The sequence below is a fragment of the Bemisia tabaci genome, chromosome 2 (assembly GCF_918797505.1).
Source record: "Bemisia tabaci chromosome 2, PGI_BMITA_v3".
NCBI lineage: Eukaryota > Metazoa > Arthropoda > Insecta > Hemiptera > Aleyrodidae > Bemisia > Bemisia tabaci.
In genome coordinates, this window is record NC_092794.1 from 73,526,236 (window position 1) to 73,548,301 (window position 22,066).

The 22,066-nt window shown below is 37.2% G+C and overlaps 2 protein-coding genes across 2 annotated transcripts; one reads left to right on the top strand and one right to left on the bottom strand.

Annotated features, from left to right (window-relative positions):
- Positions 1-1,639: 1,639 nt before the first annotated feature.
- Gip (hydroxypyruvate isomerase-like protein Gip) lies at positions 1,640-21,178 on the bottom strand. The gene is made up of 4 exons (XM_072296223.1): positions 21,059-21,178; positions 6,355-6,553; positions 3,901-4,316; positions 1,640-3,117 (listed from the first exon to the last, which is right to left on the bottom strand). Exons 2-4 carry the CDS (start codon positions 6,438-6,440, stop codon positions 2,732-2,734), a joined length of 888 nt encoding a protein of 295 aa, XP_072152324.1. The 5' UTR covers positions 6,441-6,553; positions 21,059-21,178; the 3' UTR covers positions 1,640-2,731.
- Positions 7,279-14,323, top strand: LOC109034977 (uncharacterized). Its single transcript, XM_072296225.1, has 4 exons — positions 7,279-7,834; positions 8,600-8,803; positions 10,083-10,152; positions 11,857-14,323. Exons 2-4 carry the CDS (start codon positions 8,691-8,693, stop codon positions 11,965-11,967), a joined length of 294 nt encoding a protein of 97 aa, XP_072152326.1. The 5' UTR covers positions 7,279-7,834; positions 8,600-8,690; the 3' UTR covers positions 11,968-14,323.
- Positions 21,179-22,066: the final 888 nt, after the last annotated feature.

A 22,066-nucleotide genomic window follows, 5' to 3' on the forward strand; every position in this document is an offset into this window, starting at 1 on the left:
TGAGACAAACATTTTCTTCTCCGCATCCCACACTTTATATACATTTGTGAAATGCCTCATATAATTTTACTGCAATGAACATTACCCAAGCTTTATCTATTACGGGTTTCACCATTCGCTTAGTGATGCCATTTTACTGCTCGGTTTGTGGATTTTTGGTGACTCAAACAAAGCGTGATACCTTTCTGGACACGAACTGTTTAGTTTCGTCTCAAATTTGATTTCTGTCATAAACACAGTATAGAAGAAAACATGCCCAATTCAAACCAAAAAAAAAAAAAATGCTGAGATTCTCCCAATGTAATTTTTGCGACAAGATTTGGATGTCACACGTTGTGCTCTTTCTATTGTTTTCATCTGTTGCCCAATCAGAACAACAACAACAATTCAATTAGGTCAATTGGACAATTAGGTCAATTTCAAATTCCTTGAGCTTTATAGGTACCTTAACACCCTTATTTAAGTATTGCCACAAGATCTTATTGTTCTTGCTTGTATATCTGCATTAAATACTTATTGCAGCGCACAAATCAGATCTTGTGCATATCATTATGTACATCAAACACCCAATGAGGTTCTGAGAGGGTTCCCTTCAACTGAATTAAATGCAAAATCTAATTTACTTGGAAGTGGGCACTACAGTCAGCCATATTAAACTTCAAAGTTAAAATCCCGTCTCATCTCTGACCTCTAATTCCCAAAAATTCAGCGAAATTTGCAAACTAAAGTGCATTTTAAAAGGTCTAATTTGTCATAATTTCCATCTTTAAATCGTCAAGGATAGGCAAATTTTACTATTTTTGCAACTCACATAAATTATCATTTCGTGCGATACGTTTTAAATGAGGCCAGTATGCGCACATATTCGACGATCTTTCAACTCGATAGTAAATTTTATTATCTCAGTCGGTGTATGGCTTTCACTCTCAAATCTTTTCCTTGTCGGAATAATGACCAGTAATTTCTCATCAATATTATAATTCTAAAAAGCCTTACCACAAAAGACAACGATACTTCCCTTAAAAATGTTGTCTTCTATTTTGACGAGAATATCTTTCATTATCAGCTTTCCAAATTTTTGTATTTTTAACCAATTTTGTGGTATTTCAGGGCAGAACCAAACGTCTTCCAGAATAGTTTTGAGACCAGACTCCATGATGCATGTTTATCCAGTCATTTATGTCTTCTCAGTTGTTGTCGTCATTCTCCATCTTATATTTTTGCATTCACTGTCTGAGATCAGCAAACTCAAAAAAACGTCGCACATCTAATTTTCTGTTGCTAATATTACTGGAATGCTCTTCAATCCCAGCACAAGTTGAACTTTTCAATTTCTGTATCGCCAAGCATCGACTGTTTTCTCAATCGCTTATTGCAGGAATTCATGTGGCGATGATTTACCTTTGAATCATCTAAACATTCACATCCATCACATTTTCTTGATTAACAGAATTTCTGAATTCTAACCTTACAGACGCTGCGTTTTTTCCCGTCAAAGGCCTGTATAATATTTTACGGATTTTAGGTCCATTTTAAGAGTACGGGCGAAATGCTTTACACTAGTAAGTAAGTATTAAAAGAATACACTGGGCCCATAACCCGTTGGGATAAAGGAATATTTGGAATGAGAACAATTCACTTGCAGTGCACATTCATTTAATAAGGGTGCACCAGAGGTTATGAAAAATCTAAAAAGAGCTCAGCTTATAGTATACGTATTAATTTTTGCTCTCACGGCATTGCCATATTTCAACTTGCACTGTACAGTATCATTAATACTAACACAGTATGCTGTACATTATGGATCAGTGTGTGCATCAATGTGAACATTACGATAATTATCCCTTCAAAGACACAAACTGCGCGGCAGTGCAAAGTAGTGGTGGATCTGGCATCTCACCCTTTGATCACTTAGATTCACCCTAAGAGGCAGCAAACATTTGAAAAATCGTAGTAGCGGTCTTGACAGGCGTAGGACCTGGAATTAGCTTCAGTATAAGCAGAATTTCGTTAAGTTTTCAGATTTATACATATCTGCCGTGATAGTGAAGAGAGCAGTGATTGCATGCTGGGAAGAACCTCAAGACACATAAAAACATGTGCTAACCATGGCTCATACAGAAATGCACTAACTGCTCTCTCCGTTTCACATCAGAAATGTGATCTTGAGGAGTCAAAATTACACAAGATAAGTGTTAAAACTTGTGAAAAGTCAAAGAGTACCTTTTTTGAGCAGGCTTGACCACGATTTTTCCAACTTCCGACAGCATCTATACAGATGTAAATTTTGATGCTATGACACTGCAAAGGACTTTTTCATTTGCATATTTTTCTATTGGAAGGAGATGGGGGGATAAATTAAATTGATGCCCTCCCTCTTTACCCTCCCGCTCCCTTCTTGGTAGGTAAAGACACTGATTTAGGTGATTGATTACATTGTTTTATGAATGTAAATCCTCACGATCAACTTTGGTTACAATTATTTTGGACAGTTCTACGCAGGGACGCAATTCATTTCCAAATTTTTTTTAAAAAAAAGGCATTTCAATCTTGCAATGGGATGATTTGATATAGGACTGAATTTAAATGCATCTTCGCTTCTGGAGGCCTGTTCCTACAGGATTTATTGTATTACAACAGACTTTTCATGCTACAAAATAGTGATGTTGTAAGGTCTCTGATAATCAAGGGCTTCCAGCTCTTGGTTAAGTGAGAAGTCAAAAGTTTCTTTCTAAATTGTAAGATCCATCTTATCCAAAAAACCCAGTCCAGCAGCAACATTACCAACAGTAGCAGGCTTGTATTCAAACCCAATCCATTCCTTGTACTTTAATTCCGACAACAAATCAAAGATATAATGAAAATTGATTTCACCAGGAGTGTCAGGCTCATTTCGATCCGGAACTTGGGCTACTTGAATGTGACCAATCAATGGAAACCAGTCTTTAATGTTATTTGCTAAGTTGCCCTTCATTAATTGCAGATGAAAGAAGTCTACTTGCAGCTTTAAAAATGGGTTATTTATTTTCTTGATTAATGCAACAGCTCTATCAAAATTATTTAGGTAGTAGTTAGGCAATGCCGTTGGGCTGATAGGCTCAATTAAAACTGTAATCCCTGAAACAAATTATAACACGTCTCAGCAAATTAAGAATGATGTGAAGCAAAATGTAAGCCCATCAAATACTTCAGTCTTCAGCCACCAGATGTATACTTATAAATCTGATTCAGATCTATGTAAAAAACTAACATGGAAAGAGACAATCCCTTTTGGATTGAACTAATTGCCCAGTTTACTTTGAATATCTGGCTATTTAAATTTTCCTGATTTTCATCTCTCTAGGTCCTAAAATGCTTGTACAAATTTTTCACTGAGAAGCTTATCATTCACCACCTGACGTTTTTTTAGTAGGCCAAGAGTACTTTACAGCTGTATATTGTTTGACCAATATACATACAAATAGGAGCTGCTTTGAGAGAGCTCTCTAATGCTCCGCGACACCTAACCATCACAATACCTGTCCTCCCGGAGCCATTCAGGGAGTTCACACTCCCTAATTTCATTTAAAAGCCCCTTTGACCATCCTTTCACTGGGCATCCCCTCAGAACACCTAATAACTAATTGTAAGTTCCATATTGCTTTTGTATCATATCTATACAGTATTGACAAAATTCTCATGTTCAGGGGACAGTTGAATTTGTGAGCCATGATATTCAAACAGCATGTGGTTTCAGACAGATTGTCGAAATGTTACCTGAGTAACAATTGTTGAGGCAACAATTTTGCGACATTTGCAGCAGCCACTTGCTATGCGAGTAGAGTTCATGTGAATATCAGAATATCACAGGATATCCTGGCTACTTTAAAGGGTTGCTGTGACTTTACCTGAGTAACGTACCTTTTTTTTCACAAATATCCACTGCCATCCTAATGTTCTTCTCATACGTTTGGTCATGGTCCACAGATGGTTTTTCTACAACGCCAGCAACTACATGTAATTTAGAGCAGTTTAGAGCTTTACAAAACTCGACAGACTTGCTGAGAGAGGTTAGAAACTGGGCTTCCATGCCTGGGATTGCTGCAAATCCATTTATACTTCCCGATTTACTTGAGTTCATCATCACCACAGTCAGGTTGTTTTCCTTCATACTATGAGCTACATCGGCTGCATTCAGTTCTTCTGGAAATGGGAACTCTACTGCTTTAAATCCACACTTGCTTGCTGCATTAAAGCGAGGAAGTAGATCTCCTTCCTCCGGGAACAGGAACGGCAGATTCGCACAGCAGAGAAGTTTTCTGGTCGCCATTTTTGAACTGAAAAAAGGATATGGAAATCAGAAGAGATTCTACAGAAAAAGCAACGATTCACAGACTGGTAGCAAAGATTCAGTCGGAAAGAAGTGTTTATTTCTGTAAAGGAAGAGGGGCACTTTTGAACAGTGCATTGAGGAGCAAAGCAAGCAAAATAACTGCCCTCATCTAACTATGTATAGCCTGTTAAATAAAAACAAATGCAAGAACTTTATTTCACTACTTTTATAGAGTTACTTACTTACTACGAAAGAATGATTAAGCGACGTTCTTGCACTTTTTTCTACCAGAAGAAATGGATAAACAAAATGTTACGGGTATAGGGACAAAAATCCAGTTTTAGCTCATCAATAGTTACAGGTGATTAAATTATGGCACTTTGAGAAAATTAGTTAGTTCCTATTTGTTTGGTGATTGGTTGGAGCAATTCTACTAACCTTTCTGTAATTAATAATGGATAATTACTCTCTCACAAAACAGGTTGATAAAAATCCTATCGTATTACCTTTCTGGAGTCTTGCAATTTGCAGAGCTATGTAGCTGCTTGTAATTGCATTACCTAATGTCATGCACCTTGTTGGAACCTAGCAATAATTTGTCCTTGTTTAAAGTATTTATATCAAGGTTGGTAGGTACTTCGTGGTTTGTTGGGCCTTAAGGTGAAACCACCAGTTACAGACACCCGCAAAAATGTGACCAGTTATAGACACCCTTCGTCTAAATATGGTATTAATAAGAAAGAAGTGACTCGGTTCTTTGTGTGTTGTTTTTAATTCAACCCACATTCTCAAGTGAGTTGAATTAAAAACAACAACACAAAGAACCGAGTCACTTCTTTCTTATTATTACCATATTTAGACGAAGGGTGTCTATAACTGGTCACAATTTTGCGGGTGTCTGTAACTGGTGGTTTCACCTTAGCAGTTGGTCAAGATCAGATCTATAACCTATGTCGTACTTTAGTAATTTATCTCATACATGTCGTCGTTAGTCAAACCATGTCACAAAATGTTCTTATTTTTCTGTGCTATTTCAATACTCTCGCTCCAACACACCTACCGATGGCTGAGGTTGAAAAAGGTTAGGGGCGCAAGGCTTGAGAAAATTTTGATTCAAAAACCTTCTTTGAAATGAGCAATGAGAAAAACATGAAAAACTATGCTGATTCTTGAAATTTTACGCTTGTACTCATGCTTCAGACATTTCTGAGGAGTGACAAAATATTGAAGCTAAGATTGCGACTAATTTTTGCTTTGAAGAAGTTTCAGCATCCCTGGAAATTCATGCAAGAATTTGTATCTTGTGCACAAATCTGGCTTTGTAGCAACTTAGGTCAGGCTCTGTAGAACAATTCTAACACTAAATCTGTTTTTTCTTAAGTCTCAATGATTGATGATAAATACTATCTCAAATTTCTGTAAAGAACCGTAGCTTTCCAGGTGTATAAGGCATGTCAGTGAACTCAATTGATTTGAGAACTACCAAATCGGTAACTTTACAGGCAGGCGTTACGGCACTTATGAGCCAGATGGCTGCAAATTGCACTCACTACAGAAGGTAGATTAGCTTCATGTAAAAACTCCAGGAAGGATCGACCCTATGTTTGTGTCCTTTACAGCATTATGCATGATGCTAAACTTGCGTACTTATTTGAAACACTTAGCAGCAGCCGCAAACTGCGACAGGCAGGAAAACTGGAAAAATCCCAATTGATATATAGGGTGATTTTGAGTTCGGTAGCCCTGATCACAGAGCAAACAACTAAAATTGACCGATCCGAGCTCTGATGGGCCAGTATTCCCAGTCACGATTTTGTCACTGCTCAGCGAAAAGGACTGGTCAGTTTGTGATTACTAAGTCTTCTTAGGCCTGGACTAGAAAGCCTAACATTACAGGACAAAATATTTTAAAAACCCCAATTTTACAGGAAATGAATCAATTTCAGAGGTAAGTCTGAGCTTCATGTATGGACTTTCCTGTAGGAAAATAATTTGAACGGAAAGAAAAATCCTGATTTAGAAAGAAACCCCAAGGAATTTACCAGTGAATTTTGCAGCCAAACAATGAATTGGTACACGAAGTCGGAGACTTCAGAGAGGTACTGACACTGCTGAGGTTCTTTAACATGAATATTCAAAATAAATATATGAAAACGATGCGTGATGAATCGGTGGGATTACGATATTGAGGAGCACTTCGGCACTTAGACCTGACTTAGACGCAGATTGTTTCTGGACGCAGACGCAGGGTGGCATGTAAGGTAAGAAACTTATGAAAGATTGGAAATTTCCGTGAAATATTTCATGAAATTTCACGAGCCTGTGAAATTTATGAAATTTACGAAATTTTCTAATTTTATCCTTTATAATGAAACAAAAATCAATTTATAAGTTCGTGAACGGATTCTGCATCATTCATAATCATTGTAGAGCCCCTTTGCTTCATTATTACTTTTTCTCTTATAGGGCTACAACTGCTACAAGCATGGAATGTATACCCCCTGACCCTCCCTCTTCCAGTCTAGACTGAAAACCTAACCTCAAACTTGTTTGTTTACACTTCAATTCAGACGTTGCAAAATCATGTTTCTCACAAATTCGCTCTAAAAATAATGTACTCGAATTTATTTTATTTAAGATTCTCCAAAAAAATGAGGGACTTCAGCCCCATCCCCATACTTGGATTGCATTTTGCAAAAAGGAACCAAGAGCATTCCAATGTTGTTAAGATTGTGTATCTTATATTCATTCAATAATATTACTGAAATCATGGAAAAAATTAAATTTACAAAGGTAATTTTCGTCTTTAAGTTATAGTTTCCTGGGGGTAAAGATAAAATTAGTTTAGATAATCTGTGTTTATTTGCAAGGCAAATAAAGTTGCACAATCTTAGCAACATTGGAATGCTCTTGGTTCCTTCTTGCAAAGTGCAATCCACACGTCCGTGAAGCTGCCAATGAAGATCCCTGCCAAGAAACTACTACTTTTTGAACACCCAGTACATATCGATATATATCGAAACAAAATGTAAACATATAGTGGCAATGAGTGGTTCCCAATCCCAAATGAATACTGATAAGAATTCACCAGAACCAGAAGCATGGGCAACGGCATGGGTTGCATTTGCATGTAAATTTGAACGACATCGAACGGTTACTTTTACTTATATGTTTTCAAGCTGAAATCGCGTGTAGCAGTGCACTGATTGTGAGTCTTTAGTTTGCCTATAATTCAAAGGGAAATGGCAGTAAATAAAAATGTAATACTATTGTGAAGTTTACTAATTTCTATGAAGTAAGAAATGCCTCCAATCCAAATCTATCCTGAAGTTCTGCTAGAGTCCCAGTTCTGCTACCTTGAAAGCAGGATCTGGATTTCAAATGTCAATGTTGTTGGTGGTGAGCCGCCCTGCAACTGTCCTCAATGTCCTCGCCTTGAGTGTTTGTGTTTCTTTATTAGTACTGATTCAATTCCTACAAGTGCAGCTTAATTTCCATGGTGTCGCATCAGGACTTCAGAAGGTAAGTTTTTTGTGATATGCATGCATGAAAATACTGAGTGAGACCATGTGCATGAAAAAGGGACAGCATACAAGAAATGAAGCTGCGTTGTCGAAGTTAACTATTTGGGACTGTTTTTAAATGGAATTACCTAATCACAAGCGGTTGTTGTTGTTGGACTCCGTTTGAATTACACGATGACTTGTGCGGGTAAATATGAATGTCTAACAGTTCTATTGAACGCTAATCAACCTCTGTGGCCGGATTATTGAAACTCCTTCTGTCCGACACGACAAGACTTAGCCCTATCTTAACCATGCAATATATCGCAATACGATATCTTATGGGGTTTGCTTTAAACTTTCAATAATCAGCCTGCTGGAGATTAATGGGGACCGTGAGGTTGCGTTTGCAAACAGGAAAACCAAACGGAATCAGATTTATCTACTTCAACAACACAGCTTCACTCTTTCTAAACTAACCTACTAATGACTGAGAATACCTGCCCATGTTTTTTTATTGAAGGAACATTATCTCAGCGTGAAGAGTTATACAAATGTTATATCAAGCATAACATATAGTATTAGAAGAGATATATCGTGAAGACCACAAGAGAATTTATAGTCATTTCTGGAACATTATTTTAGGTCAACTTGGAACCCTACCTACCATTGGTTTGCTCATTCTTTCCAAAATCATTACTACATATTATATCATAATATACCAGGAATAATTAAGTGAATACTGCTGTAACTGTGTCTAATTCAAATTACCAATGTATTTCAGGGTCTAAGAATTGCCTAACATTCAATACAGCTCGTCCAATTCCTCTTTCTACTTACATTGTCGTGGAGAACGGTAACTGCAAGACAACTCTATGAGCAGCCGAACTATGAAAAAAGCAATGCAGAGTAAAGAATATAAGTTTCGAAGTTCAGTGCATAGATCTAAAGCCTTAATTCCCTGGTTTGGAGATAGGATCGAAATCAGGTAAGAAATTATCAAAAACTTTTTCTTCCTTTTTTTCCATCTGTAGCATCACTTAAATTCATGGATGCCCCAACCACAGAAACTTCTAGCATAACCGTAGGACCCGCAAAAGTTTAGCACAGTAGGTACTATTATTGCATGAGGTAAAAGATAATAATAGAACAGCAAATACTAAACTATCCCTGAAGAGAATCCTAGTATTCAGGCTACTTACTATGGTATAACTAAAATTTTTTTGATCAGAGACATTTTAAGTTTCCTTTAAAGTTATGTTCAGATAATGGGATTCACAGGGAGTGAATGTCTGTCTCAAAACTGTATCGCCCATCAAATTCAGGTAATAATTTATGACACATGGTTGATTTCAAGATAAGAGGAATAGTCGTATTGCCGTGGGTTTATTTATTTATTTATTTATTTGATCTTTGGTACAGAAATGTAAGCTCCTGGTAGAGCTATTGTACAGGTCAATTACAATGAAACGACAATGAAACGGGTTATAAACGACTTAGGGCGAAACAATTAAAAACCAAGTTAATACATCAATAGAAATGATGTCTCTGAACTTATCCATGCTAAAAAATATGATGCAATATGATAACATTCAATGACATGAGACTTTAAAGGTCAAAAATGTCTGGTTGGTGACGCGTCGCCAACCCTGATTTTGAAGCAAAAGAGCAATTTGCGATAGTCAATCAGTACTGATAATGGATTCTTTGACACTATTTGCTGTAAGGAGAAGCTAATGTTCAAAAAAATTGCCATTTTGAACTGAAATAATTATTTTTAAGCGATGTCCGTATTTAACGTCTCGTATCTGTAATGGGACTTCTTGAAATCTAAATCTGACATTTAAAAAACCTTTAAGACAACATCTTACATGAACCCCTATCAACCTGAATGTCCACTGAGCCCTATTCAGTGGAGACTTTGCACAAAAAAATGTAATTGCTTCGTCTGAAAGTGCCTAATGAGCTGAGTTCGCAGTATTTTTCATAATTTTTTTCTGACATGGGAAATTGGAGAAAGATCGATTTAAAAGTGAGAAAATGTGCTGCCGTTTGACGTCATCGGGCGGCATTTCCCATTTAAACACATGTATTTTAGCAGGATCGGTTATTTTGTCATATCTCCTCTAATAATTGCTCAATTTACGAATCAAGGGTATCTTCGTGTTCAGTTCCCTTAAAAGTTTCCACTTAAACATGAAATTCATCAGATTTCAGACCCTTGCAAATTCACCGTTGTCACTTACACTTTCTCTTGATTCTTTCAGATGCATGGCCGTATTGTTATGCTCTTTCATATGTATGCTGACTGCTGAATTGCTAAAGTGCGGAAAAATGGTAATATTTGACTCTCCTTTTTAGAAGTAAATCTTAAGCTAAGCATAATCTGAAGCCATATGCAGACATTGGAAAATTTCGCTTTTATTTTTCCCCGTTTTCGCGGTTATTTTCCCCGAATTTCGCTGTTAATTTTGCTGATTTCGCCGTTATTTTTGTAGCGCTTTTTGCGTTTGACAGTTTAAAATATAGCTTTCACATGATCACATGTTAAAATTATTTGAGGTCATGTTTATGCCTTGGTTGCCGCCCTTTCTTTCATTAGTATTTTGATGCCATTGGCGAACGTCGATAGCTTGTAGCCAATGACGACCAATGCTCAGAAACAACTCCGTAATTTCTTATTTTGAAAAAAAGCGCGGCAAACTTCGTCTTACAAGCATACATACGTAAATTTCACGAAAATGTACGGATTTCGCCAATTTCGCGGATAAATTTGGATGATTCCGCGGTGATTTCGCCGATTCCGCGCGATTTCGCGATAAATCCGGAAAATGGCAGATTTCGCGTTATTTCGCTTTATATTTTCGTGATCAGGGTGTTTCTGATCGGTGCTTCTGTCTGGTTTTCAAATTCCTAAGCACATTTTAAAAATTCCGCGGCGAATCGCAGCGGTGAAATTTTCCGATGTCTAGCCATACATGTATCAACAGTGGATGTCAAGTTTTTAAGTTTTGAGAGCATCGTCTCCAAAGTTGTGCATTTTGATGTCTATACACCAAGTAGGGGTTGGTCAACTTTTCACACATCTCTATGACAAAATCCGTGGAATAGCATGTAAATTTATAAAAATCGCCACAAAGATCCCTCGAGCCTCAAGCCAACAATACACCTCTTTGAGTTGATGTGTCTCAAATTCTTGAAAACTTAAAATTTTTTTCAGTGTTTCTTGGAGTGGTGTTGAAATGCAATGTTTTTCTGCAAAAATTAGAATTATTCTTACACCACTATTATTGCTCCTTTGCAGTGTTTGTTTATTCCTGTGTGAAAATCATAACTTCAAATAAAGGCTGCAGATGACTCAAAGGGTTGCATCAAATATTAAATTCATGTGTCTACAGAACGCAGAGCGGTGTTGCAAAATGCTACAGTGCGTTGCAGAAACGACTTTTATGCATGTTATGTATCTAACAAAAGAAGGTTCAGATTTCTTTTATCGAGCCCAGGGCAGGAATGTTCTAAAATTGATATTTTTCCCCAACTCGCTCGCAGGATTTTGTACAAAATTTAGGAAATTGTAGTTAGGATCATAAGTGAAGTAGTCCTACCGTTAAAATTTATCAAAATTTTTTCCTACAGCTGCAACTGATATTTTAATTATTGTGGTGTCTCTTTTACGCAAGTAAAAAGTCTATTTCACGACAGCTCACTTTTAAAGTATTTAAGGAAATTCAGTTTTTAATTTAAAAGACTTTCTAATATTATTTATTTAGTTGACACACCTGCTATCTTTGAAGTTTTTTCTAATTTACATACTTACTATCTTTGAGATTTGTGTTTTCTCATGCTTATCTTACCTCATTGACCAGAAATTTTTGCCAAAAATAACTCGGTTTCGTAGGTAAAGATAGAAACAAGAAGGCGCTGAGTAATAATAAAACAAGAAAATCACGCCAAAACAACGCACCTTAAATCAAATCCCTCTGTAAAATGCATTACATCTTGCCTTTATAATATTTTAATGTTATCAATTTTTGCCCACAGGTTCTCCCAAAACGCAGCTTCACATCAGAAGATGTTAGCCAAGCCTTGAGAGCAGCAAATCTCAGTGCTGCTGACATTCCACGTATGATGCTCACATCAAAAGATTTCTAAAGGCTATGTGAATCTCTGAACGTTGAATTTCAGTGCTAACTTTAAATAAGATACTACTTCTGTTTTGAGGAAATAATGATATCTGCTACAAGAAAACCCTCAACACATGTCCACCTTCTTCATCCTCATTGTTTGCATCTGCTTTGTTATTACAGAGTCGATAATTTATTTTAACCTTCAAGTCCATTGAGCCTAGTATGGGTATTTTGAGTTGATTGAATCTGTTTAAAAATGTTTAACTCACTCTGCTCTTATACTTTAAAAATGTAATTTTCGCCGTCATTGAGCACATCTTCACAGAATGATCTGATAACTTTGCAGCCAATACAGCATCCTCTTTTGCCATAAAAATTGCCAATGACAATTACTTCTTTTGAAGTTTTGACCTTTGCAACCTTGTCAGTTTTACGTAAATCTTTGTGACCAAAAATGACCACATCTTACTGAAATGACTAAAATTATTAAGATCCATTAAAACTCACTTTCGCTTACAATAAATAAAATTGGACTAGTTTTAAAGGCTTTCCTTCATCTTCAGTGAACACCGGCAGTTGGTGTTCACTGAAGAGGAAGAAATGCCCTCGAAACCAGTCCAATTTTATTTATTTTAAATGCAAGTGAGTTTTAGTAGTACTTAATAATTTTAGTCATTTTAGAATCTTGTGTAGTCCATTTTACGTATTTATTGAAAAATCCTTACAGAGCTTGCTAATCTTAGATTGTGCTATTAAGAAGCACGTGAAAGAATTCCAAACGTACCGGGCCGTTTCCTTATTTCTCGGCTCTTGTGATTATGTACTGCCATATTAACGTTTTAAATGTTTTTATCTTCAAAACAATCTTCATCAATTTATTTAACATGCCTCAGAGATTCTCTGCCCTACATACCAGCATTTGTTTCCAAATTTCGGTGTTTAAAAATTTTGGAATCTGATATTTTGATTGTATATTGTATGCATATTTTGAAAAAATTCTGTTCTTATTGTAATCAAAAGTGATTTTACATACGCCTCATGATTGCCCTATCTCGGGTCTTTGTAGCCCCGGCATTGTTGAGCCTTTCTTTTCTTTGCCTTTGACTTGTGTATCCTCAGCCTGTAGTCTCTGGCAATGACCTATGTTTGTGATATATTACAGGCAGATCCTGAGAAATTTCCTTTTTTCACCTAAATATCAACTCGTAGGCAATCATTGCTATCAGGGCATGGTTGGTATGAGTAACTCCTTATTAGCCGTGTTCATCAAGAAAATAAGGAAGAGAAAATTGATGCAACTATCTTTATTTCAAGCCTCAGTAGTTTCATGGCAATAAGTGTCTTTACTATCGAATTGTTTACTTCCTAGAATGTAGTTCTCTGTATTGACTTATGCACATCATACTAGGGACAGTTAGCAATTATTTTCCTGTCTCATAAATAATTTATAATCAGTAAACCTTTTTCTGAGTGTCTTTTAATGCTCCATTGAAGATAAATAGATTCAAATATTCAGTGTTACCATGACTTTCCTGCTGTAGTGTTTGCTTTAAAAGTTGTGTTGTTCAATGTGACTTTTCATCCGATACTATTTGTACGAAGGTGACAAACTTGTAAGTATATCAAACTCATTAGTTCCTTTTTATTGGAATCTTGATGCAAAGTGACGTAAATAATTGGTGAGGAAGAAAAAGCGATGGTTCTGAAGCAATATAGTCCCTGAGCCTTATCCACTGGTGTGCTAATTAGTCTGTTTTCTTCAATTGTTACCAATATCCTTTTTTTTGTCATTTAGTCAGAAAGCAATTTATTTTTAGGTAATACTAGCGCACCAAGTTAATACTAGTTCATGTACAGATTATTGTTATTGTTACTTAAAAATTTAATTTTCAACTCCCTGCACACATCTGTGTGTATGGAGATGTTGTTCTAAATGTGCTGTGAATTATTAGTTTGTCCTCTTTGAAAACTTGGTGCAAAGTGTCGTAAATATTTTGTGAAAAAAAAAGACACTGGATCTGAAGAGCCTGTACTTAAACTCTTCCTAGTGATATGTTAATTAGTTATTTCCCTGGAATTCACTCAGGTTTCTTATCGCCATGTAGTCAGGAAGAAATCTCTCATTTGCTACGTACCACTGTGCAAATTTGGAATTAGTCAATGTACGTATCAATTGTACATACAACATACACCATGACAAGTATTAATTTTTTCACAAACTATCTCCATTGTAAATAATTGCACCCCTAAATCATTACCGAAAATGAGTCTTTGACAAGAAAGAAGGAAATTCACAGGCTCAATTTTAGTTTGGATCTGGATTCAAGCATAATTTTGCCTTGTTACCCATTTTTTTTTAAATAAAATCATATCAGTATGTACTTTCATCTCTGATGCATTCATTCATCCCACTAGGTATAATTGAGGTTTTTTTTTTATTCGCTAATTCCAAGTGTCAAGTGAATTTGAGAATGTTCATGAAACATCTTACTTAGCACAAGAAACTCAAAATGTCCTAAGGAGAGATAATGAAGCATAAATAATCTAAATTTGTGCATAAAATTACTTTCTTGTCAAAAACAAAAAAAATAAGTGAAGATTGTGGAGGAGCATTTTTCTTCTTCAGTTCTTTTATTTTTCACTTTCGATTAATTTTTTTCACCTAAGTCTCCTTTCATAGGATGCCCATTAAAACAAGAAGAGACAGTATGCAAGCACAGCACTACATTGAAGGGTTGAGCGACAGATGTGCTTAAATCTGTTGTGATAGCGAAGAGAGCTGTTAATGCATTTCTGTATGATCCATGGTTAGTACAAGATCCTATGTGTCTTGAGGCTCATCCAGGACTGCACTTACGACTCGCTTCCATGTTCCCGGCAAATTTCATAATTCCTCCAACAATTTGTTTCTGTACCCGCCAAGAGATCTGTGTTTTGAATACCTATATTTGAATTTTACGCAAAAGTTTAACTGGATATAAATGAATAACACAACAGAGAAAAATCATAAAAATTGCTCAAAATATCGTATTAAGGTCACACTGGAAAATAAATGCTCTTGGATCCAGAGTCCAGACTTTTAAAAAATTAGACAAGAAAAAATACTTTTGATTTAATTGGATTTTTGCTAGATTCAAAATGAAATCCGCCTAAAGTAACTGGGCTCTCGATTCAAGCAAAAATCACATTGAATCAAGAGTATTTACTCATGTCAAAATTTCTTTAGAGTTCGGACTCTGGATCCCTGAGAACTTTTTCCCAGTGCAGCTTTCATTCTGCATTAAGCCACAAACTGCAAAGAGCACAAGAAGGCCACTCCAGATTTTTTTTTTTTTTTTTTTTTTTTTTTTTTTTTTTTTTTTTTTTTTTATTGAGTCGATCCTTTCGAATTTTCCTTTTAATTTCAACTAATCAAAAAGGAACCTAGAAAACTTATAACAAATTTTCAAAGTATTAAGCGTTCAATCCACATTCCTTTCCAATAAGACTGATACACAAGCCGCAAGATGGGTGCAGTAGGCACATCTGAAAATAAATTAGGAGACTTAATTCGGATAGTCACCCTAATTTTAATTAAAACTTGCTTTAGAAAATGAAACATGAAGTTCAATTGATTTTCTCAAAATATTCGAAATATTCTGAACTTTTATTTCAAGATATTATTCTCTTACCGCGCTGAACCATTTATTTGGAATATTGAACAGTTTCATGAGCTTCTTTTATAGAATAATAGTAGTCAGGTGCCCATAGTATACATTATTTTTCCTAATGTTCATTTGCAATATTATTCAAAAAATATTTTGAAAATTCCAAGTATCACTTGAAAATATTGGATAATCAATCGTTGAGGGTAACATAAAAAGTCCTCAAGAAATTACTGAAATTAAACTCTTCTGCCAAACGAAATATCATTGTGTGATCATCTTTTTTTTTTCTTTTCTTTTTTTTCTGCTTCTACCACACGAGGCGAGTAAAGGCCGCTTTCCTTTTACCACTGCATCACAATTACGTTCAAATTTCCCGCCAGACAACCGACGTTTATGCGAATAACGGCGGGAATTAATTAATTTGAAATTCGGCGGGAAATTCAAACTCAGGTTTTGGATTTATTGGTGAGTTTATAGCGCCCTTCCGGCGCCCCGTGCGGTGTGAGACTAAATTTGTGATAAAAGTTGATGATATTTTGCGTGTTTTGACCAAGTTTCGTCAACTTTCTATTTTGCGTTTTTAAATTACATTCATTTGAAAATGGGCGGGAAATTCGAATTCCGGTTCCTGATTCATTGGTGAGTCCCTGGCGCCCTTCCGGCGCCCCGTGCGGTGTAAGACTAAACTTGCACTGAAAGTTGATGATATTTTGCGTGTTTTGACCAAGTTTCGTCAACTTTCTATTATGCGTTTCAAAATTACATTCATTTGAAATCGGGCAGGAAATTCAAATTCAGGTTTTGGGTTTATTGGTGAGTTTATAGCGCCCTTCCGGCGCCCCGTGCGGTATGAACCTATACATGTGCTTAAAGTTGATGGTATCGGGGATATTTTGACCAAGTTTCGTCAACTTTCTATTTTGCGTTTTAAAATGACATAAATTTAAAATTCGGCGGGAAAGTCAAATTCCGGTTTTTGATTCATTGGTGAGTCCCTGGCGCCCTTCCGGCGCCCCGTGCGGTGTTAGACTAAACTTGCACTGAAAGTTGATGATATTTTGCGTGTTTTGACCAAGTTTCGTCAACTTTCTATTATGCGTTTCAAAATTACATTCATTTAAAATTGGGCGGGAAATTCGAATTCCGGTTCCTGATTCATTGGTGAGTCCCTGGCGCCCTTCCGGCGCCCCGTGCGGTGTGAGACTAAATTTGTGATATAAGCTGATGGTATTTTGCGTGTTTTGACCAAGTTTCGTAAACTTTCTACTTTTCGTTTTTAAATTCCTTTCATTTAAAATTCGGCGGGAAATTCGAATTCACGTTTTGGATTTATTGGTGAGTCCCTGGCGCCCTTCCGGCGCCCCGTGCGGTGTGAGACTATACTTTCGATGAAAGCTGGTGGTATCCGGGATGTTTTGACCAAGTTTCGTAAACTTTCTATTTTGCGTTTTTAAATTACATTCATTTAAAATTCGGCGGGAAATTCGAATTCCAGTTCCTGATTTATTGGTGAGTTTATAGCGCCCTTCCGGTGCCCCGTGCGGTATGAACCTATACATGTGCTTAAAGTTGATGGTATCGGGGATATTTTGACCAAGTTTCGTCAACTTTCTATTTTGCGTTTTTAAATAACATTCATTTCAAATTCGGCGGGAAATTCAAATTCCGGTTTTTGATTCATTGGTGAGTCCCTGGCGCCCTTCCGGCGCCCCGTGCGGTGTAAGACTAAACTTGCGCTGAAAGTTGATGATATTTTACGTATTTTGACCAAGTTTCGTCAACTTTCTATTATGCGTTTCAAAATTACATTCATTTGAAATCAGGCAGGAAATTAAAATTCAGGATTTGGGTTTATTGGTGAGTTTATAGCGCCCTTCCGGCGCCCCGTGCGGCGTGAGACTAAACTTGCACTGAAAGTTGATGATATTTTGCGTGTTTTGACCAAGTTTCGTAAACTTTCTATTTTGCGTTTTTAAATTGCATTCATTTAAAATTCGGCGGGAAATTCGAATTCACGTTTTGGAATTATTGGTGAGTCCCTGGCGCCCTTCCGGCGCCCCGTGCGGTGTCAGACTAAATTTGTGATAAAAGCTGATGGTATTTTGCGTGTTTTGACCAAATTTCGTAAACTTTCTATTTTGCGTTTTTAAATTACATTCATTTAAAATTCGGCGGGAAATTCGAATTCACGTTTTGGATATATTGGCGAGTCCCTGGCGCCCTTCCGGCGCCCCGTGCGGTGTGAGACTATACATTCGATGAAAGCTGGTGGTATCCGGGATATTTCAACCAAGTTTCGTAAACTTTCTATTTTGCGTTTTGAAATTACATTCATTTAAAATTCGGCGGGAAATTCGAATTCACGTTTTGGGTTTATTGGTGAGTTTATAGCGCCCTTCCGGCGCCCCGTGCGGCGTGAGACTAAACTTGCACTGAAAGTTGATGATATTTTGCGTGTTTTGACCAAGTTTCGTAAACTTTCTATTTTGCGTTTTTAAATTGCATTCATTTAAAATTCGGCGGGAAATTCGAATTCACGTTTTGGATTTATTGGCGAGTCCCTGGCGCCCTTCCGGCGCCCCGTGCGGTGTGAGACTATACATTCGATGAAAGCTGGTGGTATCCGGGATATTTCAACCAAGTTTCGTAAACTTTCTATTTTGCGTTTTTAAATTACATTCATTTAAAAGTCGGCGGGAAATTCGAATTCACGTTTTGGATTTATTGGTGAGTCCCTGGCGCCCTTCCGGCGCCCCGTGCGGTGTCAGACTAAATTTGTGATAAAAGCTGATGGTATTTTGCGTTTTTTGACCAAGTTTCGTAAACTTTCTATTTTGCGTTTTTAAATTACATTCATTTAAAATTCGGCGGGAAATTCGAATTCACGTTTTGGATTTATTTGCGAGTCCCTGGCGCCCTTCCGGCGCCCCGTGCGGTGTGAGACTATACTTTCGATGAATGCTGGTGTTACCCGGGATGTTTTGACCAAGTTTCGTAAACTTTCTATTTTGCGTTTTTATAGTACATTCATTTGAAAATGGGCAGGAAATTCGAATTCCGGCTCCTGATTTATTGGTGAGTTTATAGCGCCCTTCCGACGCCCCGTGCGGTGTGAGACTAAATTTATGATAAAAGTTGATGGTATTTTACGTATTTTGACCAATTTTCGTAAACTTTCTATTTTGCGTTTTTAAATTACATTCATTTGAAAATGGGCGGGAAATTCAAATTCACGTTTGGATTTATTGGTGAGTCCCTGGCGCCCTTCCGGCGCCCCGTGCGGTGTGAGACTATACTTTCGATGAAAGCTGATGGTATCCGGGATATTTTGACCAAGTTTCGTAAACTTTTTATTTCGCGTTTTAAAATTACATTTATTTCATTACACCCGCCAGGTTCTCGATTTATTGGTGAGCCCAGGGCGCCATTCCGGCGGCCCGTGCGGCATAAGCCTTAACGTGTAATAATTATGAAATGTCAATTGATTTCATTGTAAATTCCAGCTCTTTTAACTTTTTAGACATAAAAATAGGCGGATTTGAAATTTTTCGAGGAATCATAGAAAGGTTTTTTTGATCTTTTGCTAATTGCGCCTTTCCTTTTTGCATTTTTGCACATTATTTGATACGTATCGAGTTTAGGACAGAATGTCCTTTTGTACTTTCTTATCCTTTTCGAAGTGATATTGCGGAGAAAACCATCCTCATAATTCCAATCCGCTGCCCAATTAGTTTGAAGCAATAGGTGTTGAAGGGTCTTCTGTCAGCGTCGCTGGAGATTACCTAAAAACTTCATGGAACTTTAAAATGAATAATTCTTTGGAATATTTTAAAAGTTTTACAAAGCACCCAATAAGTCTTGATAAGCAGACATTGTCAATAATGTATTATGTACCTATGTAATTTAGAGAGGGAAAAGATTTAAGTCAAATTCCAAAGTTTCGGATGTTTGTTGCGGGTTGCATACGCAGCCCCTGAAAAATGTGTGCAATCTCATCGTGAAGCATATCTTACTTTCCAGCAAAATGGTGCCTCATAAGATATTTTCGCTGAAATTTTGATGGTACCTATCTATTTAGAGACGCACCAAGACTGGTTTATCATCGAATTTCAGTAAAATATGGCCCGTAATAATTACAATCTCTAGTTTTAGGGGCCGGAAGGGCTGGGGGGGGGGGGGATGTCGCTACAACTCGCCGAGTAAAAATCAATATTTCACAAGCTGAACTTATTCAAATTGAGTTAAAAGCCTACTAAGACTGGTTTGCTATAGAATTTCAGTAAAATCGCATCTCACGAGTTATGCACCAGCGGCCTTTTATATATTTTTTATTGGCGGGGATAGCGGTTCGGGAGGGGGGGGGGGGGTTCGTGAAAACTCGAGAAATTGTGAATATTTTGAACTGAAATTAAGTAAAGATGCATACCAGTGCCTAAATGATGGATTACTAAATATTTGAAAACTCTACGGAAAAAACACTGATGCAGCGGTAAATGCGCGGACCACAAAAAGAAAAGTCTCCCCTACTTAAGTAATTGCCGACAACCCCACGGAAAAAAACCATGCCGCTTAGCAACAGGGGTTTTTAAAAAATATTTTTATTTACAATTTTGGGTGAAATACAAGTAGGAACTCAGTTTTTTACTGCAGGTCGTGGTAGTGTCTTAATTTGGACCATGTATTCTTTCGTCAGAGATATTATGCTCGGCTTTTAAGTATTTGAAAATTATAAGGATGAAGGACGCATGCGAAAGCTTAAATTAAGTGTCTCTCCTCTTCCCCAATGCCGTAACGGACACGCGAGCCGCTAGTAAGCTCGTTAAATTATGTGGATTATACGAAATTGAAGCCTGCACCATAAATTCAAACTATGCAACTACTCGTTACTATGTTACTGCAAGTAATATTGACAAGTAATTCTTTAACGTATGTATGTACATAACGTGCTGGCTGGACTTCACGTAAGAAACTAAGGTTATATAGCGCCTAGCGGCGCACCTTGGAAACATTGCAATGCATGTTTGAGAACCCCTGAACGACAGCCACCGGGTGCCTCAGATGTTTCTCTTCTGGTGTCAACATTCATTGGCAGAATTCATTGGTAGCTTCCCGCAGGTCAATCCACTTAGTGTCGGTGTGCCATTGAGCCTTGCTGTCATACCCTTTCTTACTCTATGTTCTTTACCCTCTAACAGTCCTAGAGGCAGCTATGGAGTCTCCCTGTCTGCCAACGTACCCATATTAGAGCCAGAAAAAAAATTATTCCCTACATTCCAAACAAAGTGAATAAAATAGTTGTTTGTTATAAAAACAGGCATTAAGAGGCCTTCTGACTGTTTTACATCATTATGATCAATTTCGAGCAATTTTACTTCAATTTTTCATATATTTCATAAATTTCGGAAATTTCCGGAAATATTTCACGTGAAATTTCACGATTTTAAATTTCATGAAATTTTGCCACCCTGCGCAGACGTACCAGTATTCACTAGAGTACCTGTATAGGGAGAGTAGCGACAGATCTGAAACTCCGAAAGTCCATCAGGCCTTCACCGATGCCTCCGCGAATAAAGTTAGGGCCCAAAAGGGCAGCCAACCTATGAATTTCGAATGTCCAGAGCGATTTACAAATACAATTGTTACGAACCGTCGTTTAGAAAGCATGTATTTGGTTTACTTTTTGCATAAATTTACTTATTTTTGCGAAAGAACGCTCATTTATTTACATTCTTAGCCATCTTGGTTAGAATTGAAATCAGTAGGCTGGCAGTGAATAAATTTTATGTGTTTGAAGTTGCTCAGAAGGGTGGCTGCACTTTTGGGCCCTAAGCCCTCCATGAACCGATCTGTCGCTACTCTCCCTATACAGGTACTCTAGTATTCACTATCGAATCCAAACCTAACCTAGATAACTGGGTCACATGTCCGATCACGTTTTCCCGGTTCTCAAGATAAACTTCCATTCTTTGTGGGCCGCCATTTCATTGGTCACAAAAAATAGGCTGGTGAGGTGATTCGATAGAGTGGTATAGAGTAACCACAGGGTGTCCTAGAGTGCCTTCATAAACAGCGTATGGCTATTCGTATGTTTTTACTAGAGTCCCTTTATACCCAGAGTTACGACAACTCACTTTTGGTTGGGCCAGGATTGGGCTGAAAGTGGCCTAAAAAAAAATCCAATTCTGATTGGTTCTCGCTCATGGAGGCCGAAACTAGTGCACCAAGATGGCGGTACCTCGTATGTGAACAAGAATAATGAAAATATTACCTAATTGTGGTTTATCAAGAGTAAATTGTTATTGCCATCGGTCCAAAATGAAAATAGATTAAGAAATTATTCACAAACCAATCTCATTTTCTTTATAATTGATCAATTTGTTGATGTTGTTGTTTCTGTGTGACAGACATCGCAGGATTCCTGATCCTTATCCCCCAATATCGTTCGTTTGAGTGCACTAGTTTCGGCCTCCATGGCCA

Excerpts from the sequence above, each read along its gene's own strand:
- Gip (XM_072296223.1), bottom strand. The coding sequence starts at position 6,440 with ATGTTAAAGAACCTCAGCAGTGTCAGTACCTCTCTGAAGTCTCCGACT. Across the intron at positions 4,317-6,354 it reads TTTGGCTGCAAAATTCACTG|TTCAAAAATGGCGACCAGAA; the intron begins GTAAATTCCTTG and ends TCCTTTTTTCAG. Across the intron at positions 3,118-3,900 it reads GGATATTTGTGAAAAAAAAG|GGATTACAGTTTTAATTGAG; the intron begins GTACGTTACTCA and ends AATTTGTTTCAG.
- LOC109034977 (XM_072296225.1), top strand. The coding sequence starts at position 8,691 with ATGAGCAGCCGAACTATGAAAAAAGCAATGCAGAGTAAAGAATATAAG. Across the intron at positions 8,804-10,082 it reads GGAGATAGGATCGAAATCAG|ATGCATGGCCGTATTGTTAT; the intron begins GTAAGAAATTAT and ends TGATTCTTTCAG. Across the intron at positions 10,153-11,856 it reads TGCTAAAGTGCGGAAAAATG|GTTCTCCCAAAACGCAGCTT; the intron begins GTAATATTTGAC and ends TTTTGCCCACAG.